At 36.1% G+C, this 21,581-nt stretch overlaps 2 protein-coding genes across 5 annotated transcripts in view; one reads left to right on the top strand and one right to left on the bottom strand.

The window, feature by feature from the left end:
- Window positions 1–21,581, bottom strand: part of LOC135691977 (uncharacterized) — a 37,769-nt gene that overhangs the window by 14,851 nt on the left and 1,337 nt on the right. The window contains exons 2-4 of one of the 2 annotated variants that reach the window (XM_065209990.2): window positions 21,226–21,321; window positions 20,621–20,679; window positions 19,289–19,432 (exon numbers count right to left, since the gene is read on the bottom strand). In XM_065209990.2, the coding sequence (XP_065066062.1) occupies window positions 19,289–19,432; window positions 20,621–20,679; window positions 21,226–21,321 (299 nt within the window). Of the gene's footprint in view, window positions 1–19,288; window positions 19,436–20,620; window positions 20,680–21,225; window positions 21,322–21,581 lie in introns of both variants that reach the window. The other variant, XM_065209989.2, reaches the window with a different exon arrangement.
- Window positions 1,452–18,291, top strand: LOC135691978 (doublesex- and mab-3-related transcription factor A2). Of its 3 annotated transcripts, none has more exons than XM_089112176.1 (3): window positions 1,452–1,491; window positions 13,855–14,275; window positions 17,212–18,291. In XM_089112176.1, the coding sequence occupies exons 2-3, from the start codon at window positions 13,861–13,863 to the stop codon at window positions 17,805–17,807; spliced, it is 1,011 nt and encodes a 336-aa protein (XP_088968302.1). In that variant the 5' UTR covers window positions 1,452–1,491; window positions 13,855–13,860; the 3' UTR covers window positions 17,808–18,291. The 3 variants fall into 3 exon arrangements, with proteins under 3 accessions (XP_088968302.1, XP_065066064.1, XP_065066065.1); XM_065209992.2 differs by lacking the exon at window positions 1,452–1,491 and adding an exon at window positions 7,337–7,437; XM_065209993.2 differs by lacking the exon at window positions 1,452–1,491 and adding an exon at window positions 11,767–11,931.

Here is a 21,581-nt window from a genome sequence, read left to right as displayed (position 1 = left end):
GTAGGAATAATGAGGTTGGACTTCTGAAGTTTCTAATCACATTTTTAAAAACTTCCTTGAATGTTATAGAACAGTATATTTTGTAATCACTCTCCTTGTGAAAACTAACATCTTCCACAACGCAAGTATGACTTAGAAGTATATTACAAGGCTAGGAACCCGTGATCGTAAAACTTTACTTTGTTTATCCAAAACATCAATAATAATCCAAAACAAACACATTCGATACTTATATCTCAACTAAATGCTAAAAGTAATTCTACAACAAGGAGTTGTTCAAAATTATTCGATTCGACGATAGAGGTGAATGTCGGGAAAGATGTATCACACAGACGACAGAGACTAGCCGTAGTTAAATGAAGACCCACGTTTGACTGTTCACATTGGAACAGTTCTATGGATTAGTTAGGACATTTAGCCTATTCATATTCCTTTCATATTTCACGAATTTTTAGGGCAATCTACCAGATATGTCCTAATCAAAGTGGAAAAGTTAAGTTAAAAAGGGTCCGTAACCAACTGCCTCCTTATCTGTGCCGAATTAAGCCCACATTGGGCTTGATGCTGCAGCACGAATAGAACCTATTATTTGGTCTATCATTTTGCCTTTTCAGCTTCAGAGGAATTCTTGTCTGTTTTATCTGGACCAATTTCAGGAATGGGCCTAACGCTTCAGCATCAATAGCACCCACCTTTCCCCGGCCCTGTCCCTACACTTCATTTCAGTCATGTTCTTTCTTATGCATTAAAACGAAAATGGATAAATGTTATGTAAAACATGATTCGCCAATCGGAATAAAGTGACGTTCAGGCAATCTTAATATAAGTGCCCAACGGATCACTCCTTGGACAGGTCTAGAGAAAACTGCCCCAAAACCATGTCCTTTTCAGCTATTTTAGACTTCTAAGAAAATTAAATGGCTGCACTTTCAACTTCAATGTGGAGGGCCTTAGATTGGAAAGAGTGTGGATATCAAATATTAACAATATTGCTGACTAGTACTGGGGTCTTATTAATCCCGTTTGATGCAATCCAAGATAACTCTCTTCCACCCAAATAGCTTTTGAACTGATCATAAAGTTAATATAAATCTTTTAAGGTAATTTTTTTAACTAATAGGGAATGCGGGAAAATAACTGACCCGAGTTGTCTTAAATTGTTCTCTATTAGTTGTCTTAAAAGTCCTGTTGCCTTTATACTTGTAATTTTTTCAGGTACGTCCAACAGAAAAAACATGGAATAAAATATTACGAATTGACGTCTGCTGGAGAGTGACTAATGAAACTATAAATAGGGAAAATTGAATGTTGAGTACTTTGAGGGAATAATTTTAGATTACCGTGTCAGATACAGTACGTGTTTACATATCACACCAAGAAGCAAAGAGCGACCTTGTAAAAGAGAATGTCAAACATTATCGAGGTCAGACAACGCAAAAGACATCTATATGCTAAGTTAAAAATCTCGGAAAAGGACAAGAAAGAGGCAAGGTGAGTCTAGCAGGATAAATACATTTCACTCTTTATTCTAGAAATGCTTTTGATAAGAACACCGAAGCTAGATTTTCTGATTGTTGTAAGAACAGTTTAAGAATTTGTCAAGCCTATGATAAAAAAGTAGACGTGTAAGATAAGAAATAAAAACGTGTTATTTAATTTCCTCTCGTGTCAACAACCACCCATCTAACATGTTCTAATATGGATAATCCACGTTATCCATATTAGAAAATGTTAGATGGGTGTAACAACTTAGGGCAGATTCTATCCTCTAATGAGCCCTGATACTAAAAATGTCGTGATAATCTGTTATTAGAGGTCTAAGAAACAATTGATAGTATGATATAGACAAATCAGTGTTAAGATAAGAAGGAGCAATAAGAATTCCCGAGTCTCTAATTATCCACAAAAAATAAGAACATCGAGCCTAAGCAAAAAGTATTATCTGCTTCTTATGAAAAAGTGTATTTCATACGAAAATCATATTTTAAGTACTCGGGTAAAAAAGCCCCACTTTGATGATCTGCTATAAAAGGTATGATAAGTTCGCAGTATTTTGGCATCCAATGAGTGCTATAAGTAAATCTTGTTGCTTGTCGATAGCAATATTCGTAAAGAGGCTATGCACCTTGCCTTGCTGGAAGGGCAACAGGGAATGTCGGAAAGTAGCTGGGTAACAGAATCAAAAACAAAAAAACTTGAAAAAAAATTCTAATAATGCCACTTCATCATACTTTTCTTGCAAGCATAGTTTGGCATTTTTTGGGCATTCTCTTTTTCCAGCTTTGGTTATTCGTGTCTGTGAAAGCGCATTAAGCTTCAAGTAGATATTTAATCTACGAAAACATATTTTCGCTATGAAAAATTCACAGCTTGTGCAACGTATAAATGTATATTCAAAATGAATTAAGTCTTGAATGTATGGATATATGTTTCGTGGAAATATTTCGCATTGTCCAGCACAAAAATAAACCTGTGCAAATGAAAAGCATTTTGTAAGAATTTATGCAGAGCAAGTCGACAATGCAAGAGAGTATGGTTTGTAGCTCCTTTGTTTTAAGAAACGATAGCAGCGGGTTATGATAACACGAACATGTGTGTTTTATGCATCTATTACGCAAAAGCTGAAAAACAAATCTTGTCCGGGAGGGGATACACGCAATCTATTTATCGTTTTCAAGTGAATGCGTTCACAGATTTCTTGGTTATCAAACTGCTTGTATCAATGCATAGCAAGGTGGAGTCAAACCATGCGCACGCGAATGTTTCATTGAAAAGGAAGAAGAATTACGTACAGGATTTGCCCTTCCTACTTAAATTGATAATTGTAAATAGAACACAAACAAGTCGTGTCATAGCTTTTATACCTCTGATTTCCGTATACAGAATCTGACAAGCGAATCTGCTGGTAAACTTCCTCAATTAGAATTGAAGTTAGAACTGTTGCTAGTTAAACAGTAAGAACTGTTGCTAGAAAGTTGATGATTGGTTTCAAATGAAGCCTGGAATAAATTCACTACGATTCGTAGTTTTAATAAATATAGTCGAAGAAGTAAGGCTGGTCATGTAAAAAATCAATGATCAAGAATACAGTATCTTCGCTTCTTGAATGTAAAAGGCGTTTGAGATTTGCTTTCGAGGTACGTCTGAAAATAAGTCAGCTTAGCAGAAACAGATCAGAGAAGGAGAAATAGGCCAGAGTAGCAAAAAAGGTCAGAGTAGCAAAAATAGGTCAGAGTAGCAGAAATAGGTCAGAGTAGGAGAGATAGGCAGAGATTAAAAAACCTGAAGAGAAGCATAAGCAGGACAGAGCAGCAGCAGAGGGGAAAAATAGTACAGAGAGGAACGGAATAGAGTCAGTCTAGCAAAAAATGATCAGTCTTGATTTCCTGCCCATTTGCTCAGTGGTGGTTCTTGTCTTGCAATATCTATCAGTCAAAAGTGAAGTCGAATTGATTCTTTTGTGTCCAAATAAGCTTTTGGTGTCTTACCAACTTTTCGTCTTTCCGTCGGCCTCGAAAAACGACCTCTACCCTTTGACCTAATTCTTCTTTATTAGAATCAAGGGTTGGGAGACAGATTTCTTCCCATCCTTGCAAATAAGGCTTCTAATTACATCCGAAGAGCGTTTAAGTTTCCTGTACGATAGTCAGATAAATTCGCCTCAAAGGTGTCGCCAAGCTGCTAGGCATGAGGCCAGTTTCCTAATCGCGATTCTGCCTTATGATATATTCCATTATTTTTAATTAAACTTGTATTATTTTTCTTTGGGATTGTCCTATCTTACATCAAGCCCCTGTTAATCATGACAATCTGCCTTACCCAGTTCTGATTGTTCGATGATCCCCATTGTTACAATGGATTCTTCAAAAGGAATCGCCTGAATCCACTAAACATTGAGTCTGGATGAAGCTTAGACAATTTCAGCACCACAGCCCTCTCACTAAATTAGAGCCTCCCGCCTAAAGAAAAGAGATAGCCTTCCCGGATTTCATCGTACGCCATTAAAACTGTCTGGTGTTTACTGCATTCTGCAATAAATGCAAATCAGTTCTTCAGAAAAAGACAATACGGTGGGGTATTAGTTTTTCCAGACAGCCGCAAGACAACTTAGAAACATGTAACGAGTTTTATTTGATTAATCTTCGCGTCAAATTTGGTGCAAGTAGCCAGTTTCTTTGATTGAAGCAAAGCCACAAATAGCCAATAGACTTACGTGATCAACTAATCTTTTCTAAACAAACAGGAAACGCAATCAATTGGTCAATCAAAAAGGGCTAATAGAACGGAATAAGGACATCATTGTCTTCTTTTTTGCTTCTCTGCCACTTTTCTTCCATACATTTTACAGAAAGGAAGGGGGTATGTTCGCGAAATTCAAATCAAAGAGCATCATACAATGCGTACTCTCTGTTGCTCTCTGCATGGGCGATGACGCATAATCAAAAGTCTCTTTAAATCAATGTAGATTTGCAAGTCTACAGAGGGAAATTTAACTGTTCAAAAAGGTATCTTTGCTTGACTGAAAAACTATATACTGGGTACGAGTTACGAGAGATGCAACCCCCCTCTCCCCAGTCAATTTCTGTGGAAAGAGAACACAGACGGCGGCCGCCATCTCTTTATTCCAGCAGACGGAGACAGGAAACAAAAAGCACTTTCAAAGGGTAATCAAAGCTATTGTCGTGAGGGAGGATCGCTTGTCTCCTTGTTTTCAGCTGGAAGAATAAAAGAATGATAGAAGTAACGTTTCCAGAAGAAAAGGGAACAACAACAGCTTTGTCGTCATTGCGGAGCATTAGTCTTGTCACATGATGGCAATGTGCCAGGCTATTTATTACTCAGCGGTGTCCCAAAATATAAAACCATGGTACCAGTTTTGGACCCAAATTGAGTCAGCAATAAAGTTTAAATGCAAGAGCAAACTGTTCAGAACCAGACTGAAACTGGTTCCATTGCAAAGCCGATTCACTTGTAAGATAAAATCCCTTGTAAACGACGTAAAAATTGGAAACTATCAAATAAAATATGGCACACACCACCAGCTCTTCACCTGAATAAGTCACGAGAACAGAAAGTTGTCCTTTCAAATCACTTTCTTGGAGTGATCCTTAATACATGAGGATTTGTAGAAATTTCACTTAACGACACTTAACGACTTCAAAGTGTAAAGTGTGAAAACAGATCTACACTATATTCTATAAATAACCTAGAATACTTTTAGTGTTGTAGGCTTCTTAATTTTTTACTTTGAGTGACCAAAGTTGTTTCCTTAATGTTTTCTTGATATATCGGAATTGCAGAATGTTAGTTTAGGAAATTTGCAGTAAAACAATTTTTCGAGCAATTCAATTTTTCTAAAGTTGGGTTTTCTAAAGTTTGTCAGCCACAAATGAAAGATTCTTCGCTAATCAAGAATGTGAGTACTGAGTTTATTAAAGAGAATTCCTCAAAAAAATAGAGCAGGTAAGGCTATCCCCTTCAAAAGAAGACACAATGTTGTGATCTGTGAGTTAAGATCCGAATGTTGACCAATAGTGACCGTTTCGACGGAAATTCCAAACTTGAGGACAGAATCATTCTGAAAAGAGGGATGTTAGCGATATTGGCAAATAAGTTGGAAGATACTCTTTAAATTTGTTACGCCATTTGGTGACTAATGGGGGAACTCAGGAACTCAGCGACGAAAACCCTATCCAACAAGTTTCTGTCTGGAAATTTGAATAAATAAAAAAAATTGGAAGCCGATGTTGAAAATCTTAATGAGCATTGAAATTTTGCATAGTTTTCAGAAACAGGAGTACTCATCTTCGACTTTTATTAAAACGAGTCTATTACAGATTCAAGACAGCTAGCAGGAGGCCAGATTCCAGAAAAATGCTACTCGGTGACGACAGCAAGGCAGGTCAATAGAAACAAAAGAAGACCCGCTACCACTGCTAGGTCACGCCTTATTTCGCTTCTTTATTGAGGAAATCTTGGCATGTCTTGGCTTGTTGGTTGGAGAAAATGAATGGGGTAGGAAAATCGTGTTTAAAAAACGACCCAGAAAACATGGCGGTCCAAGGGTCGACGATTGTCTGACAGGCAATTGGTATCAAAAAAAGTAACGCGCTGGGCCTATGTTCATTGTTTTCCAAAAAGACCTTCTGGTCAGACATCTCATAGATTAACGTTCTTCCAGATTCACGCAGCCCCTGCTGTAGTTCTTGTAAGAATCATGTCTTAGAAATTCTAGCTATTCTATTTAATTCCATTCCAAATTGTTCATATCTTCTGTTTGATCGAAATTAAAACTCCAAGTCGAGAAAGTGGAGATTTGATAAACAAACATGAAGAGAGGCAATTTTTAATTCTTGCTAAAATTCAAGCAGCATGGACATTACAGTATTTCTTAACGGAAAACTCTGTAAAGGACACTTGACACTGCAGGCACGGTAACGGCTTGATTTGAACTAATTCCAATCACTAAGTATTTCGCATATATTTCTTAGCAAGCAATATTCAGCAGCTTTGTCTGCTTACGTCACTGCATGTCACATTTCAAGACACAAGCTGGATACTTTAGGCGACCACCTGTTAGTTTTGCAAACAGTGTACTAAAAGGCATTTTGTTGACATCTGCTTCTTCCTGTCAAGAGAATCAAATATTCTCAACATCTTCCAAAATCTCAATTTCATTCACTTTAGATATCCAAACGAAACCAACAAGAAATCGTCTTAACGTAGCTAAACCAATATTCTTGCGTCTACACTAGAAGAGAATTAATTTACGGGACTCAGCTCAATCGAATCAATGTTTGATATGACGCACTTTATCCTAATAAATGTTCTAGTATTGTACGATACACTATGTTTCTATTGAACAATGTTAGTTGTTACATAATCACGCATAAAATTGACTTATGACATTTGATCCTTGAACCTGCTGACAAGACTTTCAACTTTGCCTTTTGGCTTATCTACGTGAAATAGATGATTTTTTCGGTCTTTTGCCATTAATCATTTACTTCAACTGAACAGTATTCCCGAAACTGTGCGTTCTATCATCCAAAATGCCAAGCGGACAATATATTGCAGTTTAAGCCATAGAAAATAATCAATCCAGTACACGTCTGCCTGTAAAGTAAACAGGCTTTAAGTTGGATCCGATTTAGATCGTACATCTTTTTCATGTAATCCCTGCAAAGTTGACACGACACAAATAGGATTTGATAGTCGTAAGTACACGAAGGTCGCCATACTTTTTCCTGTTAAGTAATAACCCATTTAGCGTTTGTTCTCAAATCGTCCTTTGCCTATAAGTGCAACTAGCAGTGAAAAATCTCATCAGTCATCTAATAACAGGCTTTCAGACAGATCTTTCAAGGAAGAAGAACAAAGAAAGACCCGTAAAGAACTTAAGAACAGCGTGGCAAGAAACCAGCAGTGTATATCCTGGTAGGCCTACACATTCTAATAACTTTAATTTCTTCTGGTTGTCACTGTAGTAGTTGACCTGAAGCCGCTATTTCAAAACTTCATATATAACCAGAGTTTAATTACATTCCTAGTTCCGCAGATAATTCTAATAGTCAAGAATTTTATATAGTTTTTTTAATTTAGAAATTTGGAAACAGAAAGAGTCTAGTAATTCAGAACATATCTTGCAAGACAAAGCTGGTAATATATTATTTTGATAAAGCGTTCCATGCCTAGAAAATAGGTATACATATACTTTTAAACTACTTGTCAATATCATTGTCAACTATAAATGTCACCAAATTAGAAACTAGGACACTTGCAATATAGATTTTTTATATTGACAAATAAGAAACTATATAAAGTGCATGTGGTACATCTTTAGATACTTTTGACATTAAACTTCTTTAGCGAGGTAGAGGAGCTTTCATTGAAAATTGCACATTGACAAAATCGAACTCTTCATTCAAAAATTCAATACAGAAATGGTGTATTTCATTCTTAAACGTGGAAGATGAGCTTATAAGGATATTTTCAGAGCAAGCTTCAGATACAGCATCACCAAGCCCAGTTGTTTTCTACAAAACACTAAATTCCCAAACCAAGTTGTGTTCTATAAAACAGAATCCTTTGGTCAGCCACAGTGAGACTATCAACCAGAAAAATTGCATATGACAACATGGTAATGTAAGATACCTTTACCAGAACTGTAAGTTACCAAATATCTTTGCTTGGCGTACAAGAGACGATTGGTCGCGTTAAAGACTCTTCTTTCAACTAAGATCAGCTTGCAAAACTAAAAGCTCACTTCATTAATTTCATCCTCAGCATTATTGGATTAACTACTGTAGAAAAATGCTGAATTGGCTAGATACTGTTCTTAGAACAGAGTCGTTGCAGCCAGTTTTACACACCGAAATGTAGAGGTATATACATACATTAATTGAAGCATATATTTTTCAAACTTTTTCAACAATACAAGTGTAAACCCCACAACTGGCTAATAGCTTACATTCGGTAAGGCTGGTACAGCATAAAATCATAGCAAAGCGAAGATACCATTTTTTCCTAAAATTCTATTAAAAAACTGTAGAGCAAGGAGACTGAAACCAATCGCAATGATTATGATTAATGAAAACCAAAAAATATTTCAATGCACCCAACTAAAACTGAAAAGACTGATCGTAATCAGGTTATGAATGGACTATGAAATGAGAACGTTCGCACATTTTACGTCAACAGCCTCAAATACGAGTTATATTATAATAACATATATATATATATATATATATATTATAATAACAGTTAAAATAAGATATAAACATAACAGAACGAGAGATTTTAGTCAATTAAATCTTATTTTTTCTTGAATTATTGCCACATCAAAGGCGATTCAACTACACGTAGCTTCTTGAAGGAAAAAATGGGTGGATTCAAAAATCAATTCGTATGCAGTGAAAATAACATTTTACGAAAACAGGCACATATCAGTTTTTTTTGCAAGCGCTAATTGCCTCTTTATAAATCGGAAACTCTCTGTGCTAATAGAACCATGCGTCAAACATCGATTCTTAAAAGAAACAACAACTTGATGTTCCTCTCTCCCAAGATTTTGACGCCATACACAACAAGGAGTGGCGAATAACTGGCCAAAGACAATTCTATAAATTGTGAAGGCGTCGAACTCAGTACAGACGGTAACTATCAAGTCAAAACAATACGAAATAAACATTTTGTAGGTAAATGCAAACGATCTGGCACGAAAATACGAATGGAGTTTCATTGTAGACAATTTCCTTTCCTTACAATTCCTCAGACCCCAGCGATATACATGTGAAAAAGCATTGTGTTCTCACCCTTGACAATAAAACACTGTTCTTTAACAAGGCAACCTTTCCTCTAGCCTGGCTAAAAAACAGTTTGGATATAGTCCGTTTTAGCGTTACGTTCCAACTAAAAACGGATAAGATCAAAAACGGGTCTCCAAGTGTATCACTTTTAACCCGGGTAGCTTTTAACCCATCGTGGGTTAGTGGAACGCCAAACCCGGATACTTGACTATTTATACAAAAGCAGCGTTTTACAAGAAAAAACCAATAATTGCAAATACAAAATTCTCTCACAGCCCTAAGTGCTTTGGTTTCACGTGGAAAAGAGAGGGCTAACGATTTATTTCAATCTGGGTTTAATTTAACCAAGGTTAGTAGATACGATAAAAACGGGAAAAACGAGTTAAAAAAACTGGCATTTCTATTGACTCATTTTAAAACGGATACATTTAAACCCGTTCTTGTTTTAACCCGGGATATTGGAAAATCTTAGATGGTTTCCTTAAGGAGCACGCCAAATTTACTGTTCTACAATGATCAAAACGATCTGATTTGCGCCCTGTGCCAATATTTGATGATAAAAAATGCCCTGTTTACGAAAAGTGATCCGTCCATGCGATAATTCATCTATTTCAATCAAATATTGTTCAATTTCATCGATCGTTTCATTTACGAGGAAGGATTAAACAAGAGTTTAGATTGAAGAGTATCTAACGGCTCGGGTAATCATGGCCCTGAGAGGATGTTTTGACGATACCGATAAATATAGGCCTTCAGAGATTTCGACTTGTACCAATTGCGTTGCCTTTCATATTGTTTGTCTTTACGATGAGGCTTTGAGTTACGACCTATGAATTACGGTATTTTTCGCTTCGAGCTTCGGCCTTTGTCGCTGTGAATTACCGTCTTTATCGTTTTGAGTTAAGGCCTTTATCGCTTTGAGTTATACCATTTATCGCTTTGGGCTAGGAAATCGCAGCTCTGAGCAGCTTTCGTCGTTTTGAGGTAAGATCCATTATTTCTGTGATTTACGGTCTTTATCGCTTTGAGTGTCGGCCTTTATCGCTGTGAATTACGGTCTTAATCGCTTTGAGTTATGGCCTTAATCGCTTTGAGTTATGGCCTTAATCGCTTTGAGTTACGGCCTCAATCGCTTTGAGTTTTGGCTTTTATCGTTTTGAGCAGCCTTCATCGCTTTGAGTTATGGCCTCTTCCCATCTAATGATCAATGAAACAAAAATACGATTTAATGATATTTATGTAGGCCTAACACTGGTCAATGCGAACTTTCTATTTTTCTCGTATATCTTCTTCTCTCCGTGTCTATGAATCCTTCAAACTATGTGTTTAGAATTTCAATCAAACTTCACTTAGAGTTAAGTCTTGTTTGATTGGTAGAGATATTCAAACAAGTACAGTGATAATGTAGCTATACCTGGTGGATTTCTAATTAAAGGCAATATCCATACCAATGAGCATAAGGTATTGTGCTCTTACGGGTTAAAATAGTAACATGCTGTCTCTAGATATGTGCTTTGCATCATAGTGTTTGCATAAAAGACATTCTTCAAAAGATAATCTGGTATGCAAGAAAAACTTTTCAAGTCACATGGAAAGGCACTTGATGAAACTTATGTTAGCAAAATTTCATTGCACATCTTGCAAAAAAGTGAGCGATTAATCCAAAGCATAAAACGAATGCTACAAATATTTATCTCGTCGCAACTTCTGCCATTACCTACACAAATACCATAGTTTTGTTGGTTTACGTGCAACGCATATGACAAAAACAAATAACTAATTACGTATGCAAGGACCTGATGGGGCAAAAACAAAAAGGACCAGAAAGAAAATAACTGGAAGGCAAGCAGCTAAGTCAAGGGTCACAGCTTCACTGTTTTCACGAAGTCATGAAGAAAGAAGGCTTTTAGAGAAAAATTTACGTTCTTATTCTAGTTGTACAAAAAGATTCAAAGGACTGACACGCAAGCATTTTCAGTACTGTCGAAAATAGAAAACGTTCTATTTTGAACCTGACTGAATTGCAAATTCGAGCATCACTGTTCACTGTTACAAAAGTAGATTGCCTGAGTTTACACAAAACAACACCATCACCAAGATACAAAAAATTACCAAGAACAAAAAAATCAAAAAAAGGGAAACAAAGATGGGTGTGTCCATAGTGGTAATAATGATAATCATTATCATTCTTATACCAACATCAATTCATAAAAATAAAACTATTAGTAATAATGACAAAATGAATAACAATAAGAACAACGAACGTTTCAGAATAAAAATCATAATCATAATTGATTCTGCACCTTATGTCTTTTCCTTAAGTTCGTGACTTATGGAAATCCAAATTACAAACAACATGTATTCAACATTGTTAAATGGTCAACATGATGCCTAAAAAGCTGGTATGTGGTAACAATGCATACCTCGAGAGGATAAAAATGCGCGTGGATGGAAAATTTGTACCATAAGCATCAAAAGGCACGCCAGTAGGTAGTTGTCTTGCAGGGTAGAAGAAAGTTGTTAAGGGAACACCAAGGTATACCTTGCCATAAAAAGCAGTAAAAGAATAGCATAAATTTGGCAAAACAAGACAATTCTAAGTAGGTGTTAGAGAAACAAGAAGGTAAGTCAAATCTTGAATTTAATTCGACTTTAGGGAGAGGATCCTCATTGCTATAAAATTTGGAGAAACTTGACATTATTTATTCTTACGTGAAGAAATATGAGTATTTTGACAGTAAAAATGTTTAAAAGGAGCCATTAATTGCATCATCAAAGACATGGCAAAGCATTAGCTAAATAATATGTGCCAAATAGGCAAACCGAATAATATGGCTTGAATCCCTAAATAACGTAATACATCATGTATCTTATCGTGTATTCTACAAATATACATGAGTAGAAGCAATCAGAACATTAATGAGATGGTCATGAAAACTTCAGCTAAAATTGGCAATTTTACATGGAAAACAAGGGCAAATTACGTCTCCTTTATCTAATAATTTTTGGCAAAATCATCACACAAAAAACTTCAGAATTTCCCTTTGCTCTTACAGAAGTCTGTGATAAACATTCTCCCTGTAAATCTGAAATTAGGCCAATGGGTATGCATCCCACAATTCCCCTAAACTCACACTTCGGATGAAAAGAGTTCAAAGCTCACTGGATTCAATGTTGGAGCAGCACATTTGTCGACAATTAATAATAATAATCTTACACCATATTCTTATTTTCGGAGCGGCAGCTACCTAATTAACATTGATTCTTGATTAGGCTTCTCAATAATTCGAACCTACCCTCTGTACCACCTGCAAGCGATCCCAGTTATGAACATTTTTCCAAAGGCTCGCTGCTAAAGACAGTTGCTTTATACACTCCCCATCCCATTTTACTCAATATTCAGTAAAGCTATGATAACAGTGAAATTTCAGTTAAGTCATAACAGTTATACAGCTAAAAAATCTTGAAGCAAAATTAGATGTGACTCGAACCATATTAAATCTGAGATCGTATTAAATTTCTTTTTATCAAAAGGGGACAGTAGTTTGTAACAGTCGCAACTTTCCAAACAGTATTTGATGTTACTTCAACCTGGACCGTAGTCCAATGGACTTGTGTCACACCTGGTTCTCATGACATGAATATCATTATGGCAAACGAGTGATTGAGTCAAGGAAATTTTCTTTCAATGACTTTATCAAAAGAAAATTCTATAGAAATCTCCATATTTGACCTGATGTCAATTTTAGAACCTTGCGTAAGAAACGATAATTATACGTTCTTTTCAGATTTTTCTTAAAATTAAGCCCACAAGTCTTGGTATCATTTTAGCAAATTTCAATTTATATTGTTGCTTTGAAGCTGATGGACACTGGAATAACGAATTAACATAAATTCATTTCAATGATATAACATCTTGCAGTCCTTCAAATTTAATGACCTAATCATTAACTTAGAGTAATTGATTCCCGTGAAGATTAGAACTAACAGAATTAGAAATTTTCTATGCTTTAATAAACAAGAATTAATTAAAAAAGGCATTAGAAGGTACAAATTCTTTAAGACAAGACAAATTGTGGTAATGGGGCAAAATCATGTGACTAAAGAGTGTGGCACACAGCATGTAGAGCAGAAGGGGATCCAAGAACGTGTAGAACAAACACTCTGCTATGAACCTTGCTTTGCCTTGCTTAACTGTAATGCTAATCACTTTTTCTTGCTCCTCCTAATCAACCAAACAGGTATGACTTTTTGAGATCAAGGGGGCATTATTTAGAGTTCTTGTTTGCAGGGAACTAAATTTAGAACAGTGACACTGCTTTGCTAACTTGCCTTTGTCTACAATGATTCCGATTTTTAGGTAGATACACAGGAAATACGTAAATGATGGCAAACAAAAAGCCTAATGATACACCGGTTTTAATGAGATAGAGATTACTGACAGTGTGCCAACGTTTGTGCCCCTGACTCATTGGCAGAATAAAGCCAGCTCAGCACAGTAGTAACTAGTTTTGTTACATGGTGAAAGGAGTTTTCTTACTCGTAGATAAAAATGAGTCTTGTACGCTCAGTTGGTCATTTGTCGTTTCAAAGCGAAGGCAACGGTTGCAAAATGGAAGTAGAGGTAGGCAGAGAAGCCGACCACAACCGCATACCAAAATGCGCAAGATGTCGCAATCATGGCTTGAACAACGTCTTAAAAGGCCACAAACATTATTGTCCGTGGAAAAATTGCCCATGCGAAAAATGCCAGGCAGTGCTGGAGAGGCAGAGGATCACGGCAGCAAGGGTAGCATCGCTAAGGCAGCAAAGAAAGGCACATGAGTTCAGGACACAAATGGATACCTCAAGCAATGATACAAGAGAAGCAAAATTGAGTTCATCTGGCTTGCATAGTGGGACCATGAAAAGCCGAGTGATGTTTCCTGTTGGGTACACAGTGCAAGAAATTCTTGGTCTGGATCAAGGTTCGTTCTTATTCACTTTTTAGTTAGCTCTGTTAATACAAACGAAGTACAGTCAACTCCATCTATAATTATCCGGTTAAAGACATATCATTGGTTACTGTCACATAAATTTTAGACCCAAATATGCAAAACTACTCAATCTAGCTCTGCATACGGTCATATTCCCTTTACAGTCGCAAATTTTTAAGCAAAATTTGCTGTGACTATAAGCGGAGTCAATTCTACCAGTAGACTGAACAAACCCACGTGTACGGCTTAAAGACTAGCCGCGTTCACGTGATTTTGTGAGAGGGAAAGTGTTTTTACATTTCGAATAACGTTGCTTTATATACAAAACGATACTAAAGTTGAAAATATTATCGAAATAAAGTTTTGTATCAAAGTAGCTTTCGTGGCCTAGCTTCTCGTCATACTTGCTTTAGCTTAAGGTAAAACCGAATGTTTAACTGTCTTTTCAAAAAACTCAAAAAAGCCTGCTTGCTTGAAAACATCATTTGAGGTGGCCTTTAACTTCATAATAACATTGTATACATGTCCCGATTCAGTGTAAAAGTGCATTTTCAACACCGCATACACGACCACGAACATGTAATTATGTCGTTAACTTAACCACTGTACATTTGCAGCGAATTCTTAATCGTATTACATGCAGTTTTACAGGCATCCAGCAGATTGCCAAATTGTCCTCTCTCGGATGCAAAGCAACTTCGTCACTTAATACGTTCATAATAGCACTTAGACTAAAAAATGTTTGATTAATTTCTTTTTCTCTTTCTTTTTCCAACTGAATTACGAACTAAAAAATTTACAGTTCCACCAGACTCTCATGAGGTTGCGAAGTATCTTTGAATATTCTACACATCAAAACGATTTTAAGGTATGGAAATTTCCAGAGAAGCAATCAATGCAAAATTGGGTAATACCACAGTTATGAATAAGCAAGCAAAGCAGTCATAGTGAAAGATTAGTTCAAGGCCTGATATTTACGAATATCAAAGTGCCAAAATTTTAATAGCAAAAAGGCCGTATTTGAAGTGGCCAAAAATGGTCCTTCTTTCAGAACTAAATGGTCCTAAAAGTACAAGCCAAACTAAGTAATCCTTGAAGCACTCAAATCTTTTAATGACGAAGAAATCCAAAACAAATAATTAAAACTTTTCTAATCAAGACTGTGTTCCACGCACACACAACAACGGGGCTGCACGTATTTTGGCAGCGATATGCTTATTACATCATGTACGAATGCAATCGCCTCAAAACGTTTTCAAAATTAAACGCAGATTAAAATTCCTTTCGGCAACTTAAAGTTTAATTTCTTGCTGCTTGATTGAGATGTATGCGAGGGCGTTCATACGGACAAAATTTCGTCGTTTAGAAAAGAGGGGCACAAGCAATTATGACGTAGAATTTCAACAGGTTTCGAAATGGGTTTGACGTCACAGGATTGCGCAAAGGGGAGGAAGGCTCACTGAAAATAGAAAATGGTGTAGAAAATTTTTATGATTTCTATGGTGTAGACAAGATTTTATGATTCACATAGATTTTAGAGATTTTAAAGGTGTCGAGGAAATGTTCTAAAACAAATTCAATGTCAAAAGTATTTTTAAAAGATTCGATTACTAAAAACTGAGAACCCTCGTCTCGAAAACTTAGATATATCAAAACCAAGCATTGAAAATTAGAATTTATAGAAGTGTCAATAAATGATATAATTTATGACGCAAAAACAGATCATGATATACTAATTAGTTATCACCAAGCGATCAATCGCGATGGGTATCATGATATCACTCCATCGGCTTAATCATAAACAGTCTAATTTTTTGACACCATGGAGGGACGACCCCTGAAGGGAGGAACGGTGGCTGATGGGGTTTACCCTGATAAAAAAAATTCCAAAATTTGCTAAAAACTGTACAATAAATGAGCCCTCCTGATTTTGCAAGCAGCTTATTGAGTCACCAAACACTTTAGCCTAATTATGTTCTGCGATCCCAACACTTTACGGACAAGGACATCCACAAATAACCTGGAGACAAAAATTACTTTTATTCAGTCGATACCCAATCAATGGTTATCTTTGATGAAATCGCTCCTAATAAGTTTTCATAACAGTTAAAAGTACAAAAAGACCTAAAGCTAGATGGTATGATCGTTATTGGCAATCCCGTCATATTTCAAAGTAGAACATTTCGTGTTACACTGTCACGCTTACAGTCATACCTGAAGTCTTAAACAATGTAGCAATATTAACGTAGAACAGTGACGTCAAATTGCGAGCTTATGCGGGATATTTGGAGTTACTTAGAGCACAGTCAACATCTTAATGAAAGCTGTTGACAACTAATTTTCTTGATTCGGCCAAGAAATTTGAGCTTAATGAGGGCATTAATTAAATTTCTTGCAATGTCGCTACAATTTGAAGTCTTTGTTAGAGCCGAGAAGATCAATGTGTTGTGTGCAAGGATTCCTTTCATGACGTTTTTCAGTTTCTTTAAACTTTCTATCATTTAAGGAAAATCCTTGACAAAAGTCATTGGAAGATTTTGATGAAATAAAGGTTTCCGGCCGTAAGATACAGAAATATCCCCCCTCCCCCCAAACAATGTTTGTTGTTACGCCTATTACTTACCCTAGCTGATACAGTGACATTGGATGAATTTCGAGCTTCGAAACTGTTGTTATTCAACATTGTTTCAAGGGGGAGAGGGGGATGCTACTGAAGTTATGCGATATTTTAGCTTAGTGTACCAAGGCTTTTGGCAAGGACTGTAGCTTCTCAATGCTTCAAAGTGGCAGTGAAGCAACTAAGAAGTCAGAATAACATATACTGATTGAATCAAGTTATGTGAAATAGGCTGAGAAACGGCCACTATGTCAAGAATCATAATTGTACCTATGTTAGAGAAACTATATCTGTTGAAATGCATTTTTAGGGAAGGAAGGCAAACAAATTGGCTACAGGAAAGATGACGATGAAAGTTCGACAGGCACCCCAGCTTCTATGTCACCTGTTTCAAGCCCAAAAATGAGCACCACGATATACAGCTGGAGAGGGAAAGGCGAAACCGAGAAAGAAGACGAGGGGGAATCAAAAGTCGAAGGCGTTGAACGGCATGGGACCGAAAGCCCAGCGTCATCAGCCTCTGATCAACCTGTCTCTCCTTGTGTTCCCTACATCACATCCCGCAGCAGAATAAATGCACTGCCTCAAACCCAACTCGAGGTTTTATCGAAAATATTTCCTGCATATCCAACAGACCTGCTCCAGATAACACTCATGGAATCCAGGGGGAGTGTGTCTCAAGCAGTTGAGAGAGTATTGTACGGCTCAGTGCCTCGCACAAGACATGGCGCACCATTTCACAGATCGCAGTCGAGCGCGTTCAAAGAGACAGAGCGGCATGACTGTGGATTGGCAACGTTGTCCACATTATCAACTCTAGTGAGATACTGCAATCGATGCGGTTACCGCGCCTTCGCAGCAGATAATTTCTGTTCAGCCTGTGGGTGTATATTGCGAAGGCGTTAAAAGAACTGAAAAGACATCGAATTGAGAAAAAACATCGAACTGAAGGAATTGATTCGAGATTAGAACAGCGCATTGAACAAGTTGCATCATTCAAACTTCAGCAATTGAATCATGGCCCAAAGGTGTTAGCGCCAGGAAAGCAAAGCAAAGAACAAAAATGGTAAATTTTTAATATAGATAAACTGTGAATCAAACGAAAAACTTTATAATCATTGAAAACATTCGGGTATTGAAGACTTGATGACTATCAGAGAGCTATTTTAAAAGTGAGAGCTGCTTGGAAACTGGCTTTTGTAGAACTTGTAAGCAAGCATTCTAATGAAACTGCTGACAACATCTTTCTAATTTTTTTGCAACATACATGTGAAGCATGGCTTGTGGAAAATATTATTTATTCGTAAAAATTAAGTCTTAAATTCTTAAACAATAACTTATTTAACTTTCATAAACGTCGCGATTATATATTAAAATTAAAATTAATTATTAACATTGATATCATATTATTATAGTTTTTTATCATTTTTATCATTGCGCTGAGAAATTTAGGCAGGTAAACTTGATTGTAGATTTAAAAAGAGATTGGTTACAAGTCATTACTCGTTGTGTTTGCTAATCGACTTTCTGTTTGATGTTAGCCTGTTGTGTATGTTCAAGCACTTACAATTATTATTTGGAACCTGATCTTAGTGAGTGTGTCGAAGTGTGTGCGATTGTCATGGCTATTCTGTTCATTCAGATACAGCTATAGAAAATTAGGGGCGTAACATCTTGGAGATGCCGCCAAACATTCTTTTAGATTGGGTCTGGCCGAGCGCTCTACCAGAATCGATAACTAGCGGTGCCACGAAAGGGGGGGCACGTTCCCCCTTAGTTCTCGGCAGGATCAATTTGAATTTCGCTAAATTCGATGAGAAAATGTTGAAGGAGGGGTTATATTTTGGCAAGGTACTTTTTGTGATGCAACACAAAGATTCTGAAACTAGAGCCAGAAGTTATTCATGGGCGCTTTCTCTTCGGGTCAAATTGGCGTTCCTTGTTCGTAATAGGGCGTTTTCTGTCGGTAGAATGTGAGTGGCCTAAACATCTTTCAGCCCCCACTATTCTCAGTTTGCACGCTAAGCCCCTGAAAAAGGAAGGTGTGCTAATTTGAATTTTTGGGTAATGAAAGGGCTCGGTTATAACTGGTGTGAACATTTATGAAATTTTTATATTTCTATGTGTAAAGAGCAAATTGGTGAAAATTGAGAAAGCATTTTAGTTTGATGTTTTGGTCGTTTTTCAGCGACTAAGCCCTAATGTTGGTAATTTGTTAAAAAAATTGCATGGATAATCCTGGCTAGCTATTTGGGGGGCGGAGAAAGGACTTCGTCCTGGATAGTGCAGTCTTCCTCCTGCTTCTTTGTCACCAATTCATGGCCACTTCCCTTCCCTCAACCTCAACGCTTTTCTTTCTACCCTTCATAATACGTAACAGCACCTACCTTCCTTCACCAGCTGTTCATGTCTTTTAATGGCGTTCCTTTGCTTCTTGGGGTTGCTTAGTGCTTTCTCCTTGCTTTCTGTTGCTTCCACTCGCACAGATTTTGCTTTCTCAAGTATCTTGTCTATTTCACTAAAGTCCACTTCTTCTGAATAAAAAGGCAGTTTGAAATAAAAAACTTTTTTAGATTACCAAGTATCAAAAAATAATATGCTGAAAGTCACTTTTGTATACCAAAGTGTACAATGAACTACTTTTAAACATACGTCGGACTGAAACGCACATATAATTTGTACTCGATGCAAAACTAGGTGGTGTAAATAATTTATTAATGCAATAGATTCATATTAATTTCATTAAGGCATAAGAAACCGGAGACACAGTGGCAACAACAGTTGTAACTGTTAAAATGTTTATATTGTATACACATTCGTTTTATTATTGATATTATTATCATTATTTTTATCATCTTTATTAGAGAGGGGATAAAAACCTCCTACATTATGGTGTCAGTTTAATGAGGGGCTTTACCAAACAAACTTTTAAAAAATATCAAACATTTTTGGAAATGTGTTATTTGTTTGATTTCATACTCAGCCAAGGGTGCTTTTTGGAGAAAAAACCAACACTTTTTTAAAGGTTTCTTAATAAGGAAAATATTTCTTTGTTTCTGCAGCATAAAGACTGCAATTTTTCATAGCACGAGATTCATATGTAAATTTTACTGATGGTGCAATCTACAGGCTGCAAACTAGCCATTTTCATGGGGAAGCCCTTGTGACAGTTTTACTTGAAGCACCTCTATTCACAATGATAAATGGGGCATTCAGCTCAGAAAACCTTGAATTTATGTAAATGATAAGCAAAATGTGTGTGAATGAATAAATTCTTCTTGAAAACAAAAGCAAAATGATGAAAAGATTTAAAATTAACTAGGAAAAAGTGGTTAGGTGGTTAAACTAACAAGTTTCTGGAACTGCTTAACTTGGTTCCTAGAATGGCAAAGTAAATATTGGAAGAAAGGTTGAAATGTCTAAAGTGAAATGTTGATTTTGTGGGAAACTTTTTAAATGTAGAAATGTCTTTGAGTTGGTGAAAATTTAAAAAACAAAGTATCCAATCAAATGTAGAAGATCAATAAAAAAAATAAAATTAGAAATGAATACAAAAATTAATATACAGTTTAATTGAAAACAAAAAAACCTGTTGATTTTTTTTGAATCTTTAAAAATGAATCATTACAAGATTTGATTGGTTGGAAAGTTCTTAGCACAAGGAAGTTATACACAGCAAAAACAAGATAAACCAACACATGACTAGAAACATTTTTTACCTTCAAAACTCTTAGGAACATCTTCAGTTTTTTCAACTTCTTTACTAACTTGTCTAGAGCTGAAATTAAGTCTAAATAATAGAGACATGGGATCTTTCTTGGCTTAAGAAAAATTTATTTCAAACAAACAAAGTTGATTTTGAAAAATGTGTAACTTAGTAACAAATGCTGGATAACTTCCTACATGATAATTATATGTAACAAAATCATGTAAAACTTTCCTGTTGTTCCCCTGGTTCTAATCTGTTACCTAATCTGATTGAATTTTACCGGCTGATCGTGAATTTTTTAAACAAATTTTTCTCGATATTTTGCAATGTGAAGCCATAAATTGTGCTCAGCAACTTGGAAAGTAAAGGAAGATTGATCTAATAAAAATGCTCATTCGGATCTTATTTGAGACCCTGCAAGCTGGAGAAGAACTGTGGCAATCTCAACCCCAAGTATGATTTGAAATCAAGAGTGATTCTTGTGGATTAATACACAAAACATTCAAAATGCATGGCATTAAAAAAATTGGCAAATCTTTTTGAGAATTCAGCTGAGATGTTGTGCTTACCCCCATTAAAGAAAGTGATGGATGCAACAAAATATAAAATCAGTACCTTTTCTTTAGTTGAGATAAAGAATATCTGTAGCAGGAACACCATTTTTCAACTACTTCCTTTTGTTGTGCTATTCCTACTTGTAATGATGTCAACCTTTGATTATGAAAGGAAATAGACTGATGGAAATGCCAAGGGAAAACTTTAATTTCAGAAGATAATAAACTCAGAATACATCTTCATTTTGCAATACACAAAAATAAAGCAACAAAGATGGATAGTTTGGAACATATTTATCATCAATTTTCCTTATTCAAGATTCTCATTGACTCTTTGGATCTTGAATACTACCTATTTCAAACAATGGAAATACAAATTTAAGGGAAAAGAAATCAAGCATCATCTCATCATCCTTC

The sequence above is a fragment of the Rhopilema esculentum genome, chromosome 13 (assembly GCF_057945365.1).
Source record: "Rhopilema esculentum isolate cy_ngs chromosome 13, ASM5794536v1, whole genome shotgun sequence".
Lineage (NCBI taxonomy): Eukaryota > Metazoa > Cnidaria > Scyphozoa > Rhizostomeae > Rhizostomatidae > Rhopilema > Rhopilema esculentum.
This window is presented reverse-complemented; position numbering and strand designations above follow the sequence as displayed.